Raw genomic sequence first — 23,485 nt, 5'->3', positions numbered from 1 at the left:
ACAGATAATAACACAGGGAGATAGGGTAGTCTTTGAGGAGGAGGATGTGCTTAAGATTTGACTGTAAGATGTTAAGACTGACAATGCCAATAAATAGTTGATATTTGTTGAATGGTTATTACACATAAGACTGTGCTAAACCCTTTACATATTTGTTCTTTTTTTTCTAATTAACAACGTAAAAGGTATCTAGTATTATTAACACCATTTTTCCCGATAAAGAAATTGAGACTTGGAAACATAAAGTAACTTCCTTTGGATTATACAGCTAGTAAGGAAAGTAAGTGTAGACCTCAGACTTTGATGTGTCTGACTTCAAGAGCTTTGGGCTCTTAATCCTTATATGATTCTACTTCTCAGTATTATGGTTAGGTTTACGTGAGGGAAGTAAACTGGCAAAGGCTATTCCTGGTATATGTCTTATTGACCCTTTCCCGAATAGCTGTCGCTCTTTTGAATTTTCTGAAAGGCATGGCAGTAAGTTCTTTCAAATAACTTAGATGGAAGAACTCCAAGGATTATTACAGAAAAACAATAAATTTGAGCAGTAATTGTTTGCTTCTGTAGGTATCGAGGGAGAAGAAAATGAAAGATAGAGACTGGGACAGTATTCCCACTAGGACTTTGTCAAGGACCTCAGCTGTGTTCAGAAAATAACAGGAAAACTCTGTGTTTGTTAGTGACTCCCAAACTCAGTAGTGTTACTGTTTTCAAATTTATTATCTCCGTATTTTTCTTCTTTTGTTTTACTTCTCACTCATCCATTTACTCATTATTACTAACATAAACATCCTCCACCAAAACTGTTTGATTCAGTGAGTGAGAGTGTATAGAATAAGAAGAGTGAAGACAAGGCAGTGAGAACCATATGAACCATGTTCATGTATCATAACCTTAGGCTCTGGACTCAGTGTGGGTGTTTGGGTGAGGGGTTAGAGGGCAAGTTGTTCATATATCACCTCACTTACATATGTTCAGGTAAAGCAGCTTTAGTGATCATGTGCCAGTAGCAGAGGGTGAAACCAAAACAGTGTGTTTAGCAACGCAGAAGGAAGAGCACAACCAGGTTCATATATGTCTCACAGGTATAGCTCCAGACAGACAGCTGATGACTGAGAACTTGCTCTTTTACCTTGTGGTTTATGCTGTAGGAACCTTCACAGTGGATTTATATGCCTTCCTGTCGGAATAATAGATAGACGTTTCTGCCAGGGGCTGCTTTGATAGGTTGAAACAAACAGGCTTCCACTGATGTATATTTTTTTAAGATAGTAAAAATAAAATCAGCCACCACTGGTCTTTCACAGTAGGCTTAGTAGAGGACTAGTAACCTTGGTCTTAATGAAGAAAATTTGTTTTCATAGAAGAGGTAAGTATTTGGCTGTTCACTTGCTAGAGTCTTAAAAAACATAAAAGAAAGATCTATTTGTTAAAAAAAAAAAGTTTGGTAACTGCTTCCCAATTATTCTTATTTAATTTCCCCTAGTATTGATACTTATAAATAATATGACTAGATATTAAGTGTATCAGAACTTGTGTTTGCACATGAACCAGTGTCACCTATTGTCACCTGAGGATACTGCATCTTTATTCCAACTCTGCTGCCATTACTGTGCAAAGGAGAGCTGAATTCCACCTTAGGAAGCATCTTTTAAGCCTATAGTAAATTCCTTGGAATACATTTGTTTGTGATAAATCTTTGGTTTGAGACCAGGCTAAATTTTTTAGAAAGAGATCGGTTAGAGCCAGATTTAAGTGATCAAGTTGGATAATGACATTTTTGCTTCTCTACCATTCCTTAAAAGGAAAAGGACCGATTTTCCACATCAGATATATCTATATGCTGGCTCATGAGCTGACTCCTAAGTTAGCCTCTGAAGAATTGCCAAAATAGTTCAAGAAACTTCTGCAGAAGGGCTTCCATTTGTTAAGTAAACCAAATAACATCACATAGTGTGTAGCATTTTAATGAAGAAATTTCCCTGTATTTGTTTTTGAGGATTTGATTTTAAGTGGCAGTGCATACAAGGATCGCTTGTTCTTCAAGGTATAATATTGTTTTTTTGCCTCCTGGTTATTTTGAAAAACCTTATGGGATTCAGCAGTCAATTCACATTCATGTACTTAAAAAGAAAATAAATCCTTTAAAATTTCATTACTTGAGAAAGCCTGCTTATCAATTTTTTTGTGTGTGAATTATTTCCCTCCCTTTTAGAGAAGTCCTTCTTAAGGACCATTAAAAATGATTTCTTTATTTTAGCCCTAGGTGGTGCTTTCTTGACAATCTTATTTCCTTAAATCTTAGAAAAACTTGATCTTGTTACATATCAGTGATTGTTCTGTAGAATTCCATAAGGGCTGCTTGAAGTGTGTCTCTTGTTAAAGTATTTGTGATCACATAAACATATCTCACCTCTCCACATATACAGTCAAACCTAATTGATTTAGGCCTATATGAAGTGAATAACTGCCTTGTTCACCAAAGATCACTTTGCATTTACATTTGCCCTTTAATACATTTGCACGTGTGAGGTTTGTTTAATATGTATTCCTGTGGTTAAAGAACAGGAAATAATTCTGAAGTCAAAGCTTGCAGAGGGGTTATTTACTCTTGAGTTCCATGACTTCTGTGTGTTTGGAATTGTATTACACAAATCTATGTTTTAATAGGTGCAGATAAGAATTTTTTACATATCCTTTCTTCTCATTTTTCTCAACCATAGCTTGTGTGTAAACCATGATCTCTAAGTCAGATTCTTTCAAAAGCTTGAGGTTAATAATCTCCTCAAGCCATTGATTTATTTAAACCAACTACAGAGAGGCTATAGAGATGAATCAAATAAAAGAGCAACAAATGCTCTCGAGTTTAAATAAACTAAACAAGGAAGATTTTTATGTTGAAATACTTAATAGCATTTACCTAGTAATTTGTCTTGCCTCTCCCCCACCAAAAAAAAACAAAATTGGCAGAAAGTAAGAACTGGTTTCTTTTACAGTTACTTGTAATTACTACTCCAGGTATCTGTGAAGGAGAGCAGTATTATCTCTTCTTCAAAGCTGAGAGGAATAAATATATAAGTCAGCACTGGAGGGAGAACCATTCTTTCCTCCTCTCAACTGGCACATGAAAATGGATAGATGAGGACAAATGGAAGATGCAGAAGCTGTACAGATGTGTACCTCTGAGACTTGGGTGAAGGGGCCTTGGGAAGTTTAAAAGTCAGTAATTGAATTATTCTGGTGAAATACACTTACCTGTTTGCAATTAACTGAAGGTACTATGTGTGTAAGAATAGTGTGTAGTATTTTCAGTAAGAGTTACAGAATCTATTTTATTTTGTATTAGCCCTTCTTAATTTTTATACCCTTGAAATATAATAGAAATGGCTAAGCTTCTATGTTTTCTATTTTGTTTTCATTTCCACACTTACTTAGAAAGATCAGAAAGTGTCTCCCATGAGGAGAGACTTCTAGAAAGTGCAGGCACATTACCATGGCCTAATTCCATTGGACCATATTGCTATTAGACATATTTTCTTAAAAAGATAAGCCCCTAAGGAAAGCAACAATATACCATAGGGCCGAGAGTTTTGCTTTTGTGGCATTCTACCTAGATTAAAGCACCTGAGGCAATTAGATCTTGACATTTGCTCTTCATTCAAAAGATAGTATCTTCCTGCAAAATTACTATAGCTTTCAACAGGTATTGAGTTATACGTAACATCTCTGCAGATAATTACATGTGGCAATAAATGTCACGGTCCTATTACCCTTCTGTCTATGAGAGCTGGGAGGCTGATGGAAGAGCCAAGTATTACCGAGTTTTTGAAGATTGTAGGGACAGGGACTTCAGGGATTTTAAAGATATAGTCATACATCCTCCACCCCCAACCACCATTCCTGTGTTCTAGTTTTATTTTGTTTCTTCCCAGGAGTCTGTCCCTTCAGCTTCCCCAACGTATACTCCCAAACATAATATGAGGAAAATGACAAGCACGGAGGACCCCAGGGGAACCCATTCTGAGGGACTCTTCATGATGCCTCCTGCTAGAATGAGTTTAGGCTGCCTGAAGAGTGAGTTTGTACCAAGTACCTCGACCAAGCATCAAGGGCAGCAAGCCACATCCTCTGTTGGTCAAGTTTCCAGTAGTCCAGGTAAAAGAGGAGAGAAGAGCTGAGTAAGGAGGGTGGGGGAAATTCATGAGACTGTTCCAGGAACCAAAGGGAGATGTGTTCTGTATAAGTAGATGCTGACAAAGAGATAGCATTTCTTTAGTGATAATCTGATTTTGATATTCCTTTAGAAGGTTTAACAGTCTTAGGATGTAGACTTAGCTTTGATTGGTTTCTAAAGTAGGGTTAAATTAACAAGACAGAGCCTAAATAAAGAGATTTTAGATTGTCTGTTAGGACTTTTTCTTCTAGCTCAAGATAGTTGCCACTAGATGGTGATAGTATAACTAGAGCAATTCCTGCATCCTTATAAGCTGCTGTCCAGACAATAACTGTAAAAAATCAAAAAGAACCCTTTAAAAAAATATTAGTGGGAATTAGGTAACAACAGGACTACTGTCAGTAACAGTTTTTAAAAGACATGAAACATCCATTTGTGAGTGCTCGTCTCTAGAATATAGGAGTTAGTCGTTCCAAATGAGAGCCTAATTTTGGCCTTTCTGTTTTTAAACGTGTTCTGAATGGGTGATGGATATATTGGGTAAGAGAGGGGAAGCAGAATGTGATTAGCCATGAAGATCGGTCCAGTGTAATTGGACTTTGAGCACTGTAGGGCACCATGCTGAGGGAGGCTGCTGCTTGTTTCTAGAATTCCCCTATTAGTGATACACTGCCTTCAATTAAAGCAGTGGCTTTCAAATTGCTTCTGTGTATACCTAGGGAATTGCTAAAGCCCTTGATGCCTGTTCCCTACCCCTTCTACCAGATCAGCTTTAATCTATTTCAGATACTTACCAATATAATCAGCCAGTCAAGAGCTGTTTATTCAGTGCCTGCTCAATACCAGGTGTTGTAATATTTGTTTCCTGGTATATTAACATGCAAGGTTAGACATGGTTCTTACCATCATGGAACTTACAGACTAGTGGGAAAGATAGTAAATAAACACACACATCGAAATATAGAGTATGATAAATGTTATGAAGGGGAAGACAAAAAAAACAGAGAGGACCCAATTTAGATTGAGATGGAAGGGTCATGCCACAGGTCAGGCTGTCCAGGCAGCAAAGAGCTGGACATTTTTGGGGAAACAAAAGTCAGTGATGTGAGGTTTAGCGAGCAAGGGGGAGAATGGCTTGAAATGAGTGCCTTTCAGGGATTTGGGGGAGTTTTGCATAAAGAAATTTAGATTAGCCATTGAAGTGTATAAAGGAAGGGAATGAATGTATAGTCTGATTTATTTTCTAAAGAATTACTCAGGTATTTTTTGTTTTTTCTTTTTTGTGGGGATAATGGATTTGTGAGGGCCAGAATGAAATGAAGTAGGTATGTTGGATGATCTAGGCAAGAATGAAGGTGGTTTGGATTAGGTCAGTGGCAGAGGAAATAGTTACATGCAATATTTGTTTGAAAAAAGGATTCTACTGCTGGCAAGAGTGTAAATCTTTGTGTAACATTGTCTCTACATGAGACCCCTGTTGAATATCCTTGGGAGGGATTGCATGTTAGGTCATTTTAGCCATAAACACTTTAGCCTCAGTTAGTGTTTCAAGATAGGAATGAGACACTGAGGGAACACAGGGTGTCACAATGTGTGTTTGGTGTGGAGGCCAGGCAGGCAGGAAATACCAAGCACGTGGAGCATTGCATAGGGAAGCCTTGGGCCATAATGGAGACATCTGGACAGCCCATTTTCAAGATGGTGCTGGGTAGTGGTAAGTTGGGGGAGACAGGCAGTTCTAAATGTTTTCTAGAGATAGAATGAAAGCCTTTTCTGGGTCCCATTTTCTTGATCATCTCTCTCTCCTTGGGTCCTTGTAGAAGACCATGTCTGCTTGTTGGATTGCATTGTCGTGGACCTACAGGACATGGACATCTTTGCTGCAGAGAGGCGCCCGCGAGAGTACTGTAAGGCATCAGAGGACAACAGCGGCGATCTGATCTTCCCCTCCTATTTTGTGCGACAGACAGGAGGAAGCCTCTTAACTGAGCCTTGTAGGCTGAAATTGCAGGTGGAAAGGAATTTGGATAAGTGAGTGTTTTACATCTGAATACCTGTCTCTTGTAAATAGACTATTAGTAACTTAGAAATCAGTGCTGTTAGGATAAATCTGGAAGAACACAGGTATTCACTTGTTTATCTATTTAACAAATATTTGAGTTCTGCTATGTGCTAGACATGAGGGGCTACTGTGATGAAAGAAAAAAAAAAATTCTGTCCTCAGGGCCTTACATTCTGTTGAGGGATATAGGAAGGCAAGTAGATGATCCTAATATAGTGTATGATTCGGTGTTACAAACTTGTAGGAGATAGCAGGTGCTACGGAAACAAAGAGGAAAGGCCTTGAGTCTAGCATGGATTTGCGGGGACGGGTAGTGAGGGCAGGGAAAGTATTCTAGAAGAGGTGACATTAGATTATGTGTGCCATTTACAATAGATCCTGGACCTGCTATTGCTATTTATGCCAGAGCTCCATTTAATCAGTCTAACTGTGCAGGTGCAGTTTTGCCCATTTCCCTCCATTTAGCTATTGGAAAGTACTCCATAAATACTAATGAACTGACACTAATTTACCTTTTAATTGGCCTTGATATACAGGATGCTTAAATCCATAGCTGAGAGCATTGCTTCTGTTGTCGTTAGTTCACGTCTGGCTGGGAAGCTTTTTCAAAATCCAGATTCCCAAACTCTACCTAAGACCAACAGAATCTGACTCTCAGGGCTGACGCTCAAGTACATTTTATTTAACAAGGTCCTCTGGTGGTGCTTTTGCCAGCCTGACCCAGGATGAGGAACCACGGGTTACAGTGCGCGTGACCTCTCAGTTTGAGGCATTAACTTTGGAGGAAGCAGCAACGTTCATGTCTCAGCTCTAGGGAGAGATGAGGTGTGACTGTAAAGTAATGAAAGAGATTTTCATTTGTGGCATTTTGGGAAGTATTCTCATTTCTTGTGTAGGGTATGACTTTAATCCCTCTGGCCAGTCCCTTCATAGTTCTTGGGCTTGGGCAAGTCATTTAATGTCACTTTTTGAGTTTCTCTCTGGATTAATGATACAGTTTAGCCGTTCTCCCTGGGCTGTTCCTGTTTCATTCTTTCTTGTTATTCAAGTGCTTCCTGGCTGGTGTTCAGTTATGGTTGGCATGGGCTATATTTGGTTTTACTGGCTTAGTAGTCTTAAGAGGAGCTTCATTATTTAGAAATGGGACACTTTGTTTGCTTTTCAGGCAATGCTCTAAAAAAAAAGTGCTTTGCTACTCTGCTTATCTAAACGTTACCCACTTCCATCAGTGTTTATGTACAGATAATTATGCTCTGTTAGCCCAGATAGAAGGTGATACTGAACACAAGGTGTTCTATCAGCTTCTCACATCACAGAAACGGACTTGGTAGCCCTTTCCAGTGTTTTTTTGTTAATTACATCATTGGTCTTCTTTAACTTATATGTAGGTTTTCTCTATCGACAGTGACTTTTTTATGTTCCTCTTCCACTTCAAATCCTAATCCTCTGTTTTGTCTACTCAGAGCATAGTGTCTATAAACACCCATTGCTGTCGAGTCGATTCTGACTCATAGCGACTCTATAGGACAGAGTGGAACTGCCCCATAGGGTTTCCAAGAAGTGACTGGTAGATTTGAACTGTCGACCTTTTGGCCAGTAGCCAAGCTCTTAACCACTGTGCCACCAGGGCTCCATAGTGTCTAAAGGATCCATAATGTCCATATCATCTATGTGAATTTACAGAAAGCTCTTCATTGTTGGAATAAGGTATTTACTCCCCCCTAACAGTGATTGGAAACCCTGGTGGCATAGTGGTTAAGAGCTACCTCTGCTAACCAAAAGGTCAGCAGTTCGAATCCACCAGGTGCTGCTTGGAAACTCTATGGGGCAGTTCTACACTGTCCTATAGGGTCGCTGTGAGTCGGAATCAACTCAGTGGCAATGGGTTTGGTTTTTTGGTAACAGTGATTAAGGAGCCCTGGTGGCACATGGTTAAGAGCTATGGCTGCTAACCAAAAGGTTGGCAGTTCAAATCCACCAGCCACTCCTTGGAAACCCTATGGGGCAGTTCTACTCTGTTCTGTAGGGTCACAATGAGTAGGAACTGACTTGACGGCAACAGGTTTGGTTTTTGGTTAGCAGTGATTAAAGGAGCCCTGGTGGTACAGTGGTTAAGCACTTGGCTGCTAACTGAAAGGTCAATGGATCAAACCCACCAACTGATCTACAGGAGAAAGATGTGGCAGTCTGCTTCCATAAGGATTTACAGCCTTGGAAACTCTGTGGAGGCAGTTCTGCTGTGTCCTGTAGGGTCGCTATGAGTCGGAATTAAATCTATGGCAGCGGGTTTTGTTTAGCAATGGTTAAGCACTCAGCTGCTAACCCAAAGATCGGCAGTTTCGGTTAGCAGCTTGAACCTTTCGGTTAGCAGCTTGAACCTACCAGCTGCTCTGTGGGAAAAAGATGTGTCAGTCTGCTTCCGTAGATTACAGCCTTGGAAACTACTGTGTCCTGTATAGTTGCTATGAGTCGTAATCGACTTGACAGCAATGGGTTTTTTTTTTTCTTCAGGGCATTTTCTTATCTTCAACTTTACTTCTGCCCATCCCGGCTGAGATGGGTAACTTAATTCTGGTTTTATTCTATGTGTAGTCTGGGTTCAGTATGAAACACTGGTTTCTTCCTTAAAAAAACAGAACAAAACAAACAAAAATAACAGTTGCTCAGTTCGTGGCAACCTCATGTATGTCAGAGTAGAGCTGTACTCCATAGGGTTTTCGATGGCTGATTTTTTTGAAAGTAGGTTGCCAGGCCTTTCTTCTGTGAAGCCTCTGAGTGGACTTGAACTGCCAACCTTTTGTTAAGCAGCTGAGCGAGGTAACCATTTGCACCACCCAGAGATTCCTTTCTCCTTTAGTTGCCACTAAATCTGAAGACACATTAACAGCCTTCAGTATGAAGATGACAACCTTGCTTGCTGAAAGTGAAGACGACTTGAAGCACTTACTGATGAAGATCAAGACCACAGCCTTCAGTATGGATTGCACCTCAACATAAAAAAAAAAAACAAATCTCACAACTGGACCAATAAGCAACATGATAAACGGAGAAAATATTAAAGTTGTCAAGGATTACATTTTACTTGGACCCAAAATGAACGCCTATGGAAGGAGCAGTCAAGAAATCAAACAATGTATTGCATTAGGCAATTCTGCTGCAAAAGACCTCTTTAAAGCATTAGAAAATAAAGATGTCATTTTGAGGACTAAGTTGGACCTGACTTAACCCATGGTATTTTCAGTCACCTCATATGCATGCGAAAGCTGGACAATGAATAAGGAAGACTGAAGAAGAATTGATACCTTTGAATTATGGTATTGGCGAGGAATATTGAATATACCATGGATTCCCAGAAGAACGAACAAATCTATCTTGGAAGAAGTGCAGCTAGAATGGCTCCTTAGAAGCAAGGATGGTGAGATTTTGTCTCACATACTCTGGACATGTTATCAGGAGGGACCAGTCCCTGGAAAATGACATCATGCTTGGTAAAGTTAGAGGGTCAGCGAAAAAGAGGAAGACCCTCAGCGAGATGGATTGACACAGTGGCTGCAACAATGGGCTCAAGCATAACGATTGTGAGGATGGTGCAGGAGCGGGCAGTGTTTTGTTCTGTTGTACGTAGAATCTCTATGAGTTGGAACTGACTCTGTGGCACTTAACAGCAGACACAGCAATACATCTTGAAGAGCTCGGTAAATAGCTTGGCATCTCTTCCTTTTGTCTTTCCCAACTGTAATGTTAAGCTATTTCTGAGCATCTTGAGTTCTTTCCTTACTAAGAGATTAGTTAGATCATTATACTAGATTTAAGGATTTTCTACGTGTAAATTTTGGGAGAAAAAGGGAGTAAAGGACACCAGTCATACTACCTTGGTTCATTTGGAACCACTTGAAATTTTTGTCATTGGAAATTAGAAATTAACTGGTTGATGATGTAGGTGGGTACAGTTTAGCTGACATGTTTGGGTGTGATCTGTGTCAGTGTTAAGTTAGTGATTTGTTTGTGAAAGTGACCGTTTTCTTTTTCCATAGAGAAATAAGTCATACTGTGCCGGACATATCTATCCATGGCAACCTATCCTCAGTCCACTGCTCCCTGGATTTGTATAAATACAAGCTGATCCGTGGCTTACTAGAGAACAACCTCGGAGAGCCCATAGAGGAATTTATGCGGCCTTATGATTTACAAGATCCAAGAATTCATGTGAGTGAGACCTTATGTTGTTCTGTAGATGTTTCAGTTTCAGTTGATGGTCACCCTATGTATATAGTCCTTAGACTCACCTGGGGAAATAAGGTGGAACAAAGCAAATTAGATTTCTTGTCATCTTAACTGACTTTTTAGATTGACATCATCAATTAGAAATTGATCGATATTTTTCTTTTGCAGACTGTTCTAAGTGGAGAAGTGTACACTTGCATGTGTTTCCTCATTGATATGGTAAATGTGAGTCTGGAGCTTAAAGATCCGAAAGGCAAAGAAGGTACTGGGTCCCTAGCCAGGTATGGCTTTATTGGTATTATTTTACTTTTAATAATGGTAATAGTCATGCCAATAATACAAGCATTTTTCTGCATTAGTGTAGAGCAGAAGTTGCAGAGTGGCAGTCCAGAGGCCGCGTGTGGTCTGCAAGTGCCTCGATGGCTCTACACAGTGCTTTTTAAAAGTTTAAATTCATTGCTACATCAGTCAAAGTGGGTTAGGTTATGCTGTTGTAACAAACCTGTTGCTGTTGCGTCAATTCCAACTCATAGGGACCCTATAGGACAGAGTAGAATTGCCCCGTAGGGTTTCTAAGCCTGTAATCTTTATGGAAGCTGATTGCTGGATCTTTCTCCCATGGACCAGCTGGTGGATTCGAACTGTCAACCTTTTGGTTAACAGTTGAGCACTTACCAGTGGCTTAAAACAATGAAGATATATTCCTCCCTCAAAGTACATGTCCATTCTGGGTCTCGGGGGTGTTCTGCTCATTGTAGTGTCTCAGGCTGACAGGAACCAGCATCTTGATATGCCAGTGAGGAAAACAAGAGCTCTAGGGGGATCTTGAACGACAATTAAAATGCTCTGGCAAATCTCTCTGGCTAGAACTAATCACACAGTCCCACACAATGACGGGGCCAGGAAGTACAATCTTACTGTTTGCCTGGAGACCCAGAATTATTTGGTGAGTAACACTAATGACTAACTTAGTAGCCAATATTTTAAAAATTGGGAATTTCATATAGGAAGTCTGGATTTCAATTTCTTTAGAAAAATTGGAAGCTTTTGGCAATACTGGGCCCATATTCTCACTTGGAAGCATCTGGAAGCTGAGTAGCGCCTGCTCCCTTCAGATAAGGCATGTGCTTTACCTAGCAGTTTACTTATTTATATCACTTGCTTGGTTACTGTTGACATGAATTTGTAATTATTGATATAGAACTTTAAAGAGTACAGTGCACTTTCACACGTAATAAGCTTATTTTTCATTTTGATCTCTTAACAACCCTGTAAGATAGCTAGGTAGATATTGCCTCTTTCCAGATAAAATTTTTGACTGGCATAAAATGGTCATGTGGCTGGAAAAGTGGTAGACCCAATATTAGAAAACAGGACTTCAGAGCTAGTTTCTTCCCCCACTGAGCTACTCTGTCTTCTATTTTGTCTTTTTCTTCAAAGCTTTTCATCTTCTGTATCTAATTAGCTGGTGAGAGTGTGGTACATTGAAGCTGGAGTCCCAGGCTGATTGGCGATCCAGCATTTTTTTCCTGATGACTATACCTTTAGTTTTTCTCAACACAGAATGGCTTATAATTCTGTACACATTATCATGATCATACTAAGTATGAATTGCTCACCACCACTTCCTCTATTTTTAAAAAAAGGGAATTCCAAATGCATTTCCTGTTGGTGGATCAGTTGTATTATTTCTCTGTAAGAGGAGCATCGTTTGTTCTGGTTGTTCCCAGTAAGCAATAACGGTCTTATGTAAAAATTCCAGGCAGACTGGAGACACCATCTTCTAGGAAGGCTATTTGTTGATAAGAGGAAAGACTGGACTATGAGGGCATGATAGGAAAATTAATTTCTTGATCTTAGAGGACCCTAAGTTAAATAAGCAATTCTATTTTGAATTCCAGAGGGACTAGAAAGAGTTTTGGGATTGTTACAGATATATGACCGCCTTAGACTTATGGTGGGAAATGGGAATGCAGATGAACCAAAATATAATAAATATGTGGTATTATTGTTCCTTATGGAATTCCTATGGACAGGATCATCTCTTTGGAAATGGAAAAGAAAGAAACCAGGGCCCAACAACACTAAAACCGTTTTGATTGTTCCTATAACAAAATCAACAAAATATCTCTGAATGAAAGCTGTTCTTCTTAGAACTTTGATATATTTATGATTTTGTTGTGTTATCTTCTTGAACTTACATAATTTTGTAAAATGGAAGAGTTACGTTTAACATCTTATCTACTTTTTCCCTCTTAGATTTGACTTCAAGAAATGTAAATTGCTCTATGAGAGTTTTTCCAATCAAACCAAGTCCGTTAACTTGGTTTCCCATTCCATGATGGCTTTTGACACCCGCTATGCTGGGCAGAAGACGAGCCCTGGCATGACAAACGTGTTCAACTGCATCTTTCAGCCCTCCAAGAACAGCAGCACTACCCAAGGTTCCATTCAGATTGAACTACATTTCAGGTAGTAGGATCCAGCCCTTGAGACTCTACCTTCCTTTGTCGAGACATTTCCATTTGTGGCCCGCAGGTCAAGTCCATGTTGGCTCAAGAACATCAAAGCGTTTGAGGAATCACTGAATAGATAAATAGATAATGATTTAACAGTTTAGTGTTCTGTATATTAACATATTATTCCTGTAATCTTGCAGTTTCGTTTATCGGCCAAAAGATGTCTCTGTTGCCTTAAAAAAAAAAAAAGTACTTCACAATTGAGCCAGGTCCGTAAAATGAACCTCCTTGTTCCCTGTAAGCTGTAAACTGTTTTAATAGAGAGCAACTTAGGGAAGGAAGAAATTATGCTGGTTTAAGAAAGGGAAAATGAAACAGAAAATTTTTAGGCTATACAAATAATCGAAGGAAAGGTGGTTTAGATTTGAATTGCCTATTTACCCATTTAAGCCTTGCTGACTCGCTTCACTATATATAAAGAGCTTTAGCCTTTTTGCACTAGATTTTGCTTTTCTTCCTGGTATTATGAGAGGCAGTGTCGTATGTGGAAAGAGCGTATGTTTTGGAATCAGACAGAACTGGGCTCAAAACCTTGATCTACCACTTCGCAGCTATGCATCCTGGGACAAGTTGTTGACTTTATTTTTCACATATAACATGCCCATGCATATAATGCTTACAAAAATAACATACGCGGGTTGCGAAGTTGGCAAAACGTGTAATGTGTGTTATTTGCATAAAAATATGGTAACCTCTTTGAGCGACAATTTCCTTTTCTGTAAAATAGAAATAACTGTACCCATCTCATAGTGCCGGTGTAACAATTAAATGAGATAAATCTGGCATACTTCTTGGCACAGATGTAGCTGTTATTGTTATTCCTGATGTAGTTTGTGTTATTTTATGATATACTATTGTGAGATTTGATGATTAAGGAGCACAAAGCTGAATACTGAACAATTAGGTCTGATCTAAAGAATCCCTTCAATGAAAATCCAGAAGGAGATCTTTGAAACTGATGTCAGTTTAATTCAATTAATGTTCAGTGTCATCAGACGTGTTGTAAATATAAGTCAATAAGTAGGAAAGCTAGGGAAAACTTGGTAGTTATGCAAAAAAAGAAAAAAAAGGTCATCAAGACTATTCTTGTATTTATATATTTATATATGCATGACATTTCTGTGAGCTGTTCATTGAATTCCTCAGGGTTCAGATTTTTCTAGGGAGAGATCATGGTCTCTCCATGTACCCTTAGAAAGTCTAGCAAAGTAGACATTTAAACTCTTGTATGAACTTTTAAGGGTTCAGTAACAGAATGCTGGTTACCTTTTATTGAGCCCTACAGTGAGCCAGGCACTTTGCCTAGTGTTAATTCTACTCTCACAACAAGGCTGCAAAGTGGGTGACTTCTTCCCCATTTTATAGATGCAAAAGTAGAAGCTTGGAGGGGGTAAGTAACTCTTCTGGGGTCACCCAGCTAGTAAGTGAAGTATCTGAACTCAAACCTGAGTCTCTGACTTCGCAGCCCATGTCCTTTCTAACAGCCTCAGGTCCACCAGGTTTCTAGTTATTGGGCTGATCGCCGGTCGGATAAGATGGTTGTGATTTGCATTTCCTTTGTTTGAAGATGGTGTTTACTTGAATAAGAGGCTCACACATATTTGGTCCATCTGCAGAAACAATTTCTTTTTGGATTTGCTTCATTATTATTATTGATATGATTTCCTAAACTACCAACTAGTTGTCCCCCCCCCAAAAAAAAACCAAATAAACCCATTGTGGTCTAGTCCATTCTGACTCATAGCGTCCCTGTAGGACAGAGTAGAACTGCCCTATAGGGTTTCCAAGGAGCGGCTGGTGGAACTCCCGGCCTTTTGGTTAGCAGCCAAGCTCTTAACCACTACGCCACTAGGTCTCCCTAGTTGTTCCACCTATCACATTTTTAATATATAAGAGGATATGGAGCCTAGAAATATTATTCTAAGTATCCCCCTTTGGTGTATAATTTCTTGGAGTCAATGATAAAAGCCTTACCTTGGCTCTTGCTAACAGAAATACCATTGTTAGTGAGAGGGTTAAAATGCTGTCTTGATTGGAACTTTTGAACACTTTCTGTGTCTCAAGAAGAATTACTCTTCTGTTGGGATTTTGTGTGTCAAATATAAATCACTTCACAGTGTTTAAAGGCTTGAAATACTTTCCAGAAAAGGAATCAGACATATTTTGACTTTCCAGCGAGTGGCTAGCTCTGACAATCTATATTCAAAATGGGGTGGAAAAATTTTACTGAGGGCAACATTTTTTTTCTATTACTAAAGGGAAAGTGTTTCTGTGGAAAACGTTGGGTCTGTGTGGAGGGAGACATGCATCATTGTGTCCTTTCTCTGGAGGCATTGAGCCAGGTTTTGGTGAAACGAGGGACGAGAGAAGCCAGCCTTAGCAGTGTCTCCAAATCAGCTTTTCCTGAATAGGAGCTCCTTTTAGGGCAGGGAACTAGGTACACACATACCTAGTAGCTGGAGCCCCAGAGTTCCTCTCTTGGGCTTATAGAATCAGGTTCAACCTAGAATGCCTTAGAGAAGTATCCTTAGCCCTTTCTTCTTCTTTTTTTTCTGTCCTACCCAGCTGTGCCTACTCATAGGTCCTGAATGAGCCTCTTAACCAAACTGGGAGTTGAGGCCTCCTCCTTGGGCCTTCACCTCAAATATGGAATTTGGGGTATTGGGGACTACTGTCCACCCTTTCCTCCTCCCACCCCCCCAACCCCTGTCCTGCTGCCTCCAGTGTGCTTGGGGATGTGACCATGGTAACTGTCATCTTGTTTGTCTTCCTTCTCAGGCTAAAAGATCTGGACTCTCAGGCGGTTTCAACTAGGGAAACCATTTAACTTGTTGCCGTCTAGTCGATTCTGACTCATAGCAGCTCTATAGGATAGAGTGGAACGCCCCATAGGGTTTCCAAGGAGTGGCTGGTGGATTTCAAATGCTGGCCTTCTGGTTAGCAGCTGAGCTCTTAACCACTGTGCCACCAGGGCCGTGAGAAACCATCTAGTGTATATAAACTTGAGGTTTTTAAAGAATGATTCTAGATACCAGAGAAAGAGCATCTCATTACTCTTCTTGAAATAGCCTGTAGGGAAGGAAACTGATACCTGCTATATGCCTGGTGCTTTATCTCTTACAATATTTCTCATTTTATAAGTGAGGAAACAGGTTCAGAGAAGGGAGGTGACTTATCCAAGGTAACACAACTTGTAAGTGACAGTTAGGATTTAAACCTGGGTCTCTGACTTCAAAGCCTGTGCTCTTTTCACTACACTAAGGTTCTTCAACCTCTGCACTAGTGACGTTTTGGGTCAGATAATTCTTCATTGTGGGGTCTGTCCTGTGCGTTACTGGATGTTTAGCATCATCCCTGACTTCTACCCACTTGATGCCAGTAGCAACCCCCTCCAAATGTAACAGTGAAAAATGTCTGTAGACTTTACCACATGTCTCCTGGGGGCAAAATCACCCCTGGTTAAGAATCACTTGACTACACTATTCTGCTTTCTTATGCATGTTTCTTGTTCAAAAATATGATTAACTTTTGAGAAATGTGTAATTAAGCTAGTGTTCAGAGTTTATGGATACTCGACATTGTCAGTTTAGAAAGTACTGGAATACCACCTGCCGAAACCAAGTAATTTATCAATTATTGAAATATTTATTATGTTCCTTTTTCCTGTTTTCTTCTTTTCTATCTTTTTTCTTGTAGATCTACCAAGGATTCCTCCTGTTTCACAGTAGTTCTCAACAATCTCCGTGTGTTTCTCATATTTGACTGGCTACTATTAGTCCATGATTTTCTCCACACTCCCAGTGATATTAAGAAGCAAGATATTGTTACTCCTTCTCGCCACCGTAACTCCAGCAGCGAATCTGCTGTCGTCCCCAAAACTGTGAAGAGTGGGGTAGTTACCAAACGATCTTCCCTTCCTGTGTCCACAGAAAGACACCTGGAGGTCAAGGTCAATGTAACAGGTGATTATATATAGGTGTGATTCATTGATTCTTAATTTGGATGTTAGGTTCAATGTGCGTCTTACAGAAAACTTTGCTATTGCCTGTCATTTTTTTGACACAAGCACTTACATATTTGCATCTTTTATAGACCAAAAGGTGTCAAAGTTCTTGACCTTTGTTTTCAGGTCTGAACTGCCTGACCCACACTGAAGGCTGCAGGAGTCTCTTGTCCTCCTCTGCCAGCCTAGTTTGTATGCTCAGCCTGAGCACTCTTTTGGGTACCCACCTGGGCATTGGCTTTTTTCCCCAATGTTAAAGCTGGCTTCAGTTTTCTATTTGATTTTTAGAGCCCCAGCAGACGTGCCTTACTAAGTTTAGGCAAATTTGGTATGTGAAAATCTGAGTTTAGAAGATAAGTAAGTGAGGGGATTGTTATTTTCTGTATAAAAAGAGTATAGTCTCTTACAAATGGATTTACTGTGGTTTTTGTTAAGTAGAGTACTCTTCTAGTGCATCTGTATGTATTTGTGTTATTTGTTTTTATGTTTGTGATATACTCTGCCTACTTCTCAATGGTTTTGAAGAAGCTAATCAGCACAATGCATTTTAAACTGATTCAGTTTCAAAAATTCATTCTATACACAGTTTTTGATGAAAACATACAGTGTAAATCAGAGTAAACTTGCCATATACAAATGAATAGAAAACCATCTGCATCTAATGACTTCATAAATTTCGGCATTAACTTGGTTTACGTTCTTAATGAACAGCTTGAACAGCTGCGTAGGTGACATAGTGCCTTATGCTGCCTGACCAACATTAGTATCTGAATTTTAAATTGCTGTGATTTGAAAACAGATCATCCCTCAGAGAAAGGATGATTTTCTCTGCTTCTGAATATGTTAGGCCTCTCAGGAGAACTCGCGTAAAAATATATTCTAAAGAGAGAAACTGGATCCTGATCCTTGTCTGCCTGTGCATGCTCTGTTGGCTCAGCTGTGCCTGGCTAGATACAGAGAATTTGTTCAGGACATCAATGAAGTCCAATGTCGTTAGACACCCTGAAGAAACAGCTCTTACTGGTTAATGTTCTCCCCTGGTGGAAATGTGTTGTTCGGTTTGCAGCAGCTTGGAGTTTTCCAGCTTCCCAGCTTCAGCTTGAGTGACGGTGCTGTCCTTTCCAGGCACGGAGTTTGTAGTGGTTGAAGATGTGTCCTGCTTGGATACCAACGCCATTATTCTGAAAGGCACCACAGTGCTCACCTATAAGCCCCGTTTTGTTGATCGCCCCTTTTCAGGAAGTTTGTTTGGCATCGAGGTAAGGAGTCTATTTGTTGATCAAAATACTACATGTTTGGCTCAAGAGAAAAACATCTGCAAGAGAACTTTACCCCCTGAACTTTCATTAGGGGAAATAATTCATGGAATTGGATGACCCTTGGCCTCTGTTCTCTCTTCAAATCTGCCAGGTTATTCTAATATATAAATTTAGTCCTATGATCTTAGACTGTAAATATACAGAGTGACTTTACCTTTTTCTCTTACATTAGTCCTTTCTCAAGAAGTTCCAAGAGACTGTTCTAGTCTCCATTACTGTATGAAGTACCTCGTTGTTACTCTAGTTCTGCAGGACTACCCGTACCTGTTGCTGTCAAGTCAATTCCAACTCATAGTGACCCTATAGGACAGAGTAGAACCACCCCATAGGGATTCCAAGGATTGTCTGGTGGATTCGAACTGCTGACCTTCTGGTTAGCAGTTGAGCACTTAACCACTGCACCACCAGGGCTCCTCTGCAGGACTAAAAAAATTCCTATTGCTGTTGAGTCGATTCCGACTCATAGCGACCCTGTTGGACAGAGTAGAATTGCCCCATAGGGATTCCAAGGAATGGGTAGTGGGTTTGAACTGCCGACCTTTTGGTTAGCAGCCAAGTTCTTAACCACTGTGCCATCAGGGCTTCTCTGCAGGATTAGTCCTTGGCGAATTTGTGAGGTGAGGAAGTGGTCTTCCCTTCCCTGCACTGAGTGCTTGTCCTTAGGAAGAGCTAGAGCGTCATGGTAATAGAAGCTTGTTTATAAAAGATGTTAAGGATTTTATGTATTATCCTTTCAGCCCTAAAAGGCCAGCTCTAGAGAACAATGTATAACCTAGACAAGTGATCACTAAGAGTGGTACTTTAGGTTCTGCTGTAATCTCATGAAGAGAGAAATTTGCCCTGGTTGGCCTTTGTAGCCTGTAAATTACACTGTACTGTAATAAGTAAAAATCTGTTCTGCCTCATTTTAAGCTATGCGTTGTGGAGACAGAGGGGAAATGAGAAGATTATTGTTTCTGTCAAATGTTCTCAAATTCATTGAGCTAACATTCCTCTTGTTATAATGTTAGAGTATCTGGTCAGGGCTAGCTAGTATCTACTCATTATTTCCTTTCCCTTTACAACCAACTTCTCATGCCCTATCTTTTCCAGTGGTATTGCTCAGAGGTTGAATAAAACTTTTCACTGTCAATGGAAAAAAAAAAAATATATATATATATATAAACATATATATGTATATATATTTTGGTCATGTATAGATGGATAAGACATGTAGAGATTTCACTTTTTGACCACTCATTTTCCTCATGTAAAGAAACTTCCCTTTGAGAGGAAGGATTTGCATGCTGGTATAGTGTGAGTTGGTCATGAAATTGCAATTCATCTGCTTTCCAAGCCACTACAATACCAGCTTTGAATGGAAAATCTTGGTGATTGATGAATGAACTGTCAGGTACAATTGGGTTTTGTATAGCAGAAGCCCCTGAAGGAAAAAGAAAAATGAAACTTTTCTGCTCCAAAGTCTTAGAAAAACTGCGTGGCAAAATATTTGAGATTCCTGGAAACTCCTTTTAGTCTTGTTTTTTAGGCAGCATAATTGGATCTGAATTTTAAAACCTCCTTGATACATCATTGGGGAAGAATTTATAAAGAGAGCATAATGAGCTAATGTTGAATATAGCAAAGGACCTTGGTGTCACATGTTTTTCAATAGTGCTAGAAAATGCACCCAAAAAGGGGGGCAAGGGAGACCAACATGAATGCTCTCACTTCTCTTTGTACTCTTCTTGAGCATGCAAAACAATTTGGTTCTAGAATGAGGGCCCTTCCTTCTTTTCTCCCTCCCTTCCCTCTCCCCATAAAAGTATTTATTTAAAAATTTTTTATTATACAAAATTTCAGTTATATACAAAGTAAACAGAATAGTATAATGAACTCCCGTGTACCTATCACCCAGCTTCAACAATTAATGCTTTTATTTTTACTTATAAAAGTAACAACTGTATTACCAAAAATTGGGGGTGGGGAGGAAGAAGTCACCTATCTTACCAGACATAATCTTTAGGGACATTTTAATGTGTTTCTTTCCTGTAAAGAAACTCATGGCATAGTACTATTTTGATTGGGCTGCATTTTCACATAGTCTGTGTTGTAACTATCTTCCTACTTTCCATATGGTCTTTTTAACTGTCATTTTTAAATGACTACAGAATATTTCATTGAGTAGATGTGATATAAGCTTGGTTGCTTATAACGTTTTTTTCTATTAAATAATGGTTCAGTGAATCTTTCATATTTCACATTATTTTCTTAGGCTGTCTCCTAGAAGTAAGATTCTAGGGTGCGAGACTTTTAAGCCTCTTGACACATATTGCTAAACTACCTTTCCTAGAGGTGAACCACTGTACACGCCCTTGGCAGCGGGTAAGAGTACCAGCTTCATCTTCGCAACATTTATCTCAGCTGTTGTCATGGTTCTTGTGATAGCACAGGGCCCATTGCTTCTGAGATAGTCTCTTTTTCTTCTGGCTCTATCTGAATCAGACATTAATTCTTGCCATGCTTCATTTCATTTTCTAGGTGTTTTCATGCCGACTAGGGAGTGAGCATGATACAGCTCTTTCAATTGTTGATCCAGTACAAATTCAAGTGGAGCTGGTGGGGAATTCTTCTTATCAGAATAGTTCGGGATTAATGGATGCATTCAATAGTGAAGATTTCCCACCTGTCTTAGAGGTAATGTTGAAAAAAATATATAACGTTGATACACTCAAACACTTTCATGTGCAGGCATTACTTCTTTACTTTGAGCCCTTGCAAGATTTTAGTTTCTTCAGCAAATGCAAATGAAATATGACATTGATTTTGTCCTAGAGGATCTTGTAATCTTGTAGAGGATGAAAGACATTTTAATTGTCTGGTATAATCTCAAAGTTTTGTAAAAATTTACAGAAAGCAGAATTTGACATAAGTAGTAATATTGATTGTGAGTGGAACTCAAGGTAAGGTAAGTCTGGGAAGAAGGATGTAAATAGGCAGAGAAGAAGAATGAGAGCATTCCACTTTGGGAAGAAGCAAAATGAGGGGCAGAAATGGCTCAGCATATGTGAAACAGATACAGGTCTGACTAGAACAAAGGGGTATGTAGGGAAGTAAGGAGGGTATAAGGTGAGGCAAGGAAGATGAAACCAGGCAAAGAAGTCTTAGGAATTTGGTGTTTTATTTTTTTGGTAGATCAGACCGTAGATATTGAGAAAGAGAAAAGCCATTCTGATTTTTGGTCTGAGGGGTTCCTCATAGGAAAAAGGAAAATGTAAATAAAGCGCTGTAGCCAAATATTCAAACAGTCATCCCAGAGCCACCATGGTTAGAGAGGTCTACTTCTGGTGTCTGTACTGCCTTTACCAATAGTAGCTCAGTTGCTAGTGTCTGAGGAAGACTGGGTTTCAGGGAATATTGGTGTGAAACTGGACTCACACTAGGGCTATATTTGAATAAACAAGAGGTAAATTTTGTTGGTTGGTCAGATGGTTTCAGAGATTTAAAAAATTAAATAGATCAAAGCAAAATGGATGAACAAGATGTTGCTAATAAGGGCTGTAGTCTGCCCCAAAGCCATTCTCTGATCCTGTGCTTTAATACTTGTATGAAAATCATCCCACTGAAAGACGTTAATTGCTCTAGTAATTTTCATAGCTTAGTATTTTTTATTTGGTATAATTTTGTGACTATTTGAACTCGTAGCTGAGAAACCTTACCCCATGTTCATTAGTGCTTAATTTCAAGGTCTTTGCAGTCTTCTAAATGAGAAATTTGGTGTAGTGTTTGTTGAACTTATAGAATTAGAACTTAAAATAAGAGTTATATTTGTAAGAGGTGTGGAAGCAAAACCAAATACAATTTTTAAAAAAATGACCACCTTTTTTATTTTGTTAGATTCAGTTACAAGCCCTGGATATTAGACTCTCATATAATGATGTTCAGCTGTTTCTTGCCATTGCAAAATCCATCCCAGAGCAAGCTAATGCTGCGGTGCCAGACTCAGTGGCCTTGGAGGCCGACTCTGTTAGCAGTCACCTTCCTGGTTCATCTCGTGTCAGAGAGGAAATCAAAGAAGGGACGAGACATACCTTAGATCCTGTCTTGGGTAGGTGTTTAGCTATGACCCACTCAACCTTCTTTGTAGCCTTCCTTTTTAACTTTTAAAGGTTTCCTTTTGCACAATTAAATTGTTTAAAGTATAATTGTATGTCATTAAGTATAACTGTAAGTCATAAGTATGACTCTCTTAATTTTTTTTTTTTAAATTTAGAAACAAACAAAACACCACAAACCAACTGATTTGTCCTGTGCTATTTTTCCTCTTATAATTTCTTCCAACGTTATATGATAAGGCTAAGGTTTAGTTTTAAACTTTGAGAGTTTTCTTCGAAAGATATATGGATAATACTAAGTTTCAGTTTTAAGCTTTTCAAGCTACAGTCTATAAAGGAAAGGTTCTTAAAATCAGGGTACACTTAGTAGAAGTCTCTGATTAGGAGTCCATTTTTGCCTAGAGAAATGAAGTGTTTTAGTCACCAGTTTCTGAATTTTTTTCCCCAAATTAGTCTGAGGAATAATTTACATAAAATAATTTATAAAACCTACGTACATTTTTTTTTTCCTAGAGTTACAACTAGCTAGACTGCAGGAGCTGGGATTCAGCATGGATGATTGTCGCAAAGCTCTGTTGTTGTGTCAAGGTAATTTGAATGAGGATTTCCATTATTCATTGTTTATCCTGATTATATGCTTCCTTCCCATTTCCTCCCCTATCCCCACAAGGTGACTTAGAGAGCTGGAGTGTATTTAGAAGATCCTTCTTGTGTCTTCTGTGGACTGAATATAATCTTGGGCCAGTAAAAATAACGAGCAGCAGTATTTTATAGTGGATAAGAATGTGGGCCCTGGCAAGCAGCCATCCAAGATGCATCTATTGGTCCCAACCACCTGGAGTAAAGGAGAATGAAGAACACCAAAGACACAAGGAAAGTAGTAGCCCAAGAGGCAGAAAGGGCCACATAAACCAGAGACTTCATCAGCCTAAGACCAGAAGAACTAGATGGTGTCTGGCTACCACCAATGACCGCCCTGACAGGGAACACAACAGAGAGTCCCTGATGGAGCAAGAGAAAGGTGGGGTGCAGAACTCAAATTCTAGTAAGAAGACCAGACTTAATGGTCTGACTGAGACTGGAGGAACCC

The 23,485-nt window shown here is 39.3% G+C and overlaps 1 protein-coding gene across 8 annotated transcripts in view; it reads left to right on the top strand.

Moving 5' to 3' along the window:
• Positions 1-23,485, top strand: part of VPS13D (vacuolar protein sorting 13 homolog D) — a 301,392-nt gene that overhangs the window by 73,582 nt on the left and 204,325 nt on the right. For all 8 annotated transcript variants that reach the window (XR_002824255.1, XR_002824256.1, XR_002824257.1 and 5 more), the window contains 10 exons: positions 3,933-4,155; positions 5,995-6,205; positions 10,271-10,442; positions 10,629-10,741; positions 12,720-12,932; positions 16,676-16,941; positions 18,108-18,241; positions 20,822-20,977; positions 22,178-22,388; positions 22,909-22,983. Coding sequence is in view for 5 of the 8 variants with exons in the window: in XM_023732177.1 (XP_023587945.1) it covers positions 3,933-4,155; positions 5,995-6,205; positions 10,271-10,442; positions 10,629-10,741; positions 12,720-12,932; positions 16,676-16,941; positions 18,108-18,241; positions 20,822-20,977; positions 22,178-22,388; positions 22,909-22,983 (1,774 nt within the window). In the remaining 3 variants the exon portion in view is untranslated. The remainder of the gene's footprint in view (positions 1-3,932; positions 4,156-5,994; positions 6,206-10,270; positions 10,443-10,628; positions 10,742-12,719; positions 12,933-16,675; positions 16,942-18,107; positions 18,242-20,821; positions 20,978-22,177; positions 22,389-22,908; positions 22,984-23,485) is intronic.

Source organism: Trichechus manatus, unplaced genomic scaffold, assembly GCF_000243295.1.
Source record: "Trichechus manatus latirostris isolate Lorelei unplaced genomic scaffold, TriManLat1.0 scaffold00048, whole genome shotgun sequence".
Lineage (NCBI taxonomy): Eukaryota > Metazoa > Chordata > Mammalia > Sirenia > Trichechidae > Trichechus > Trichechus manatus.
Note: the sequence above shows the minus strand (reverse complement) of the source record. Positions and strands in the feature narration are given on the sequence as shown.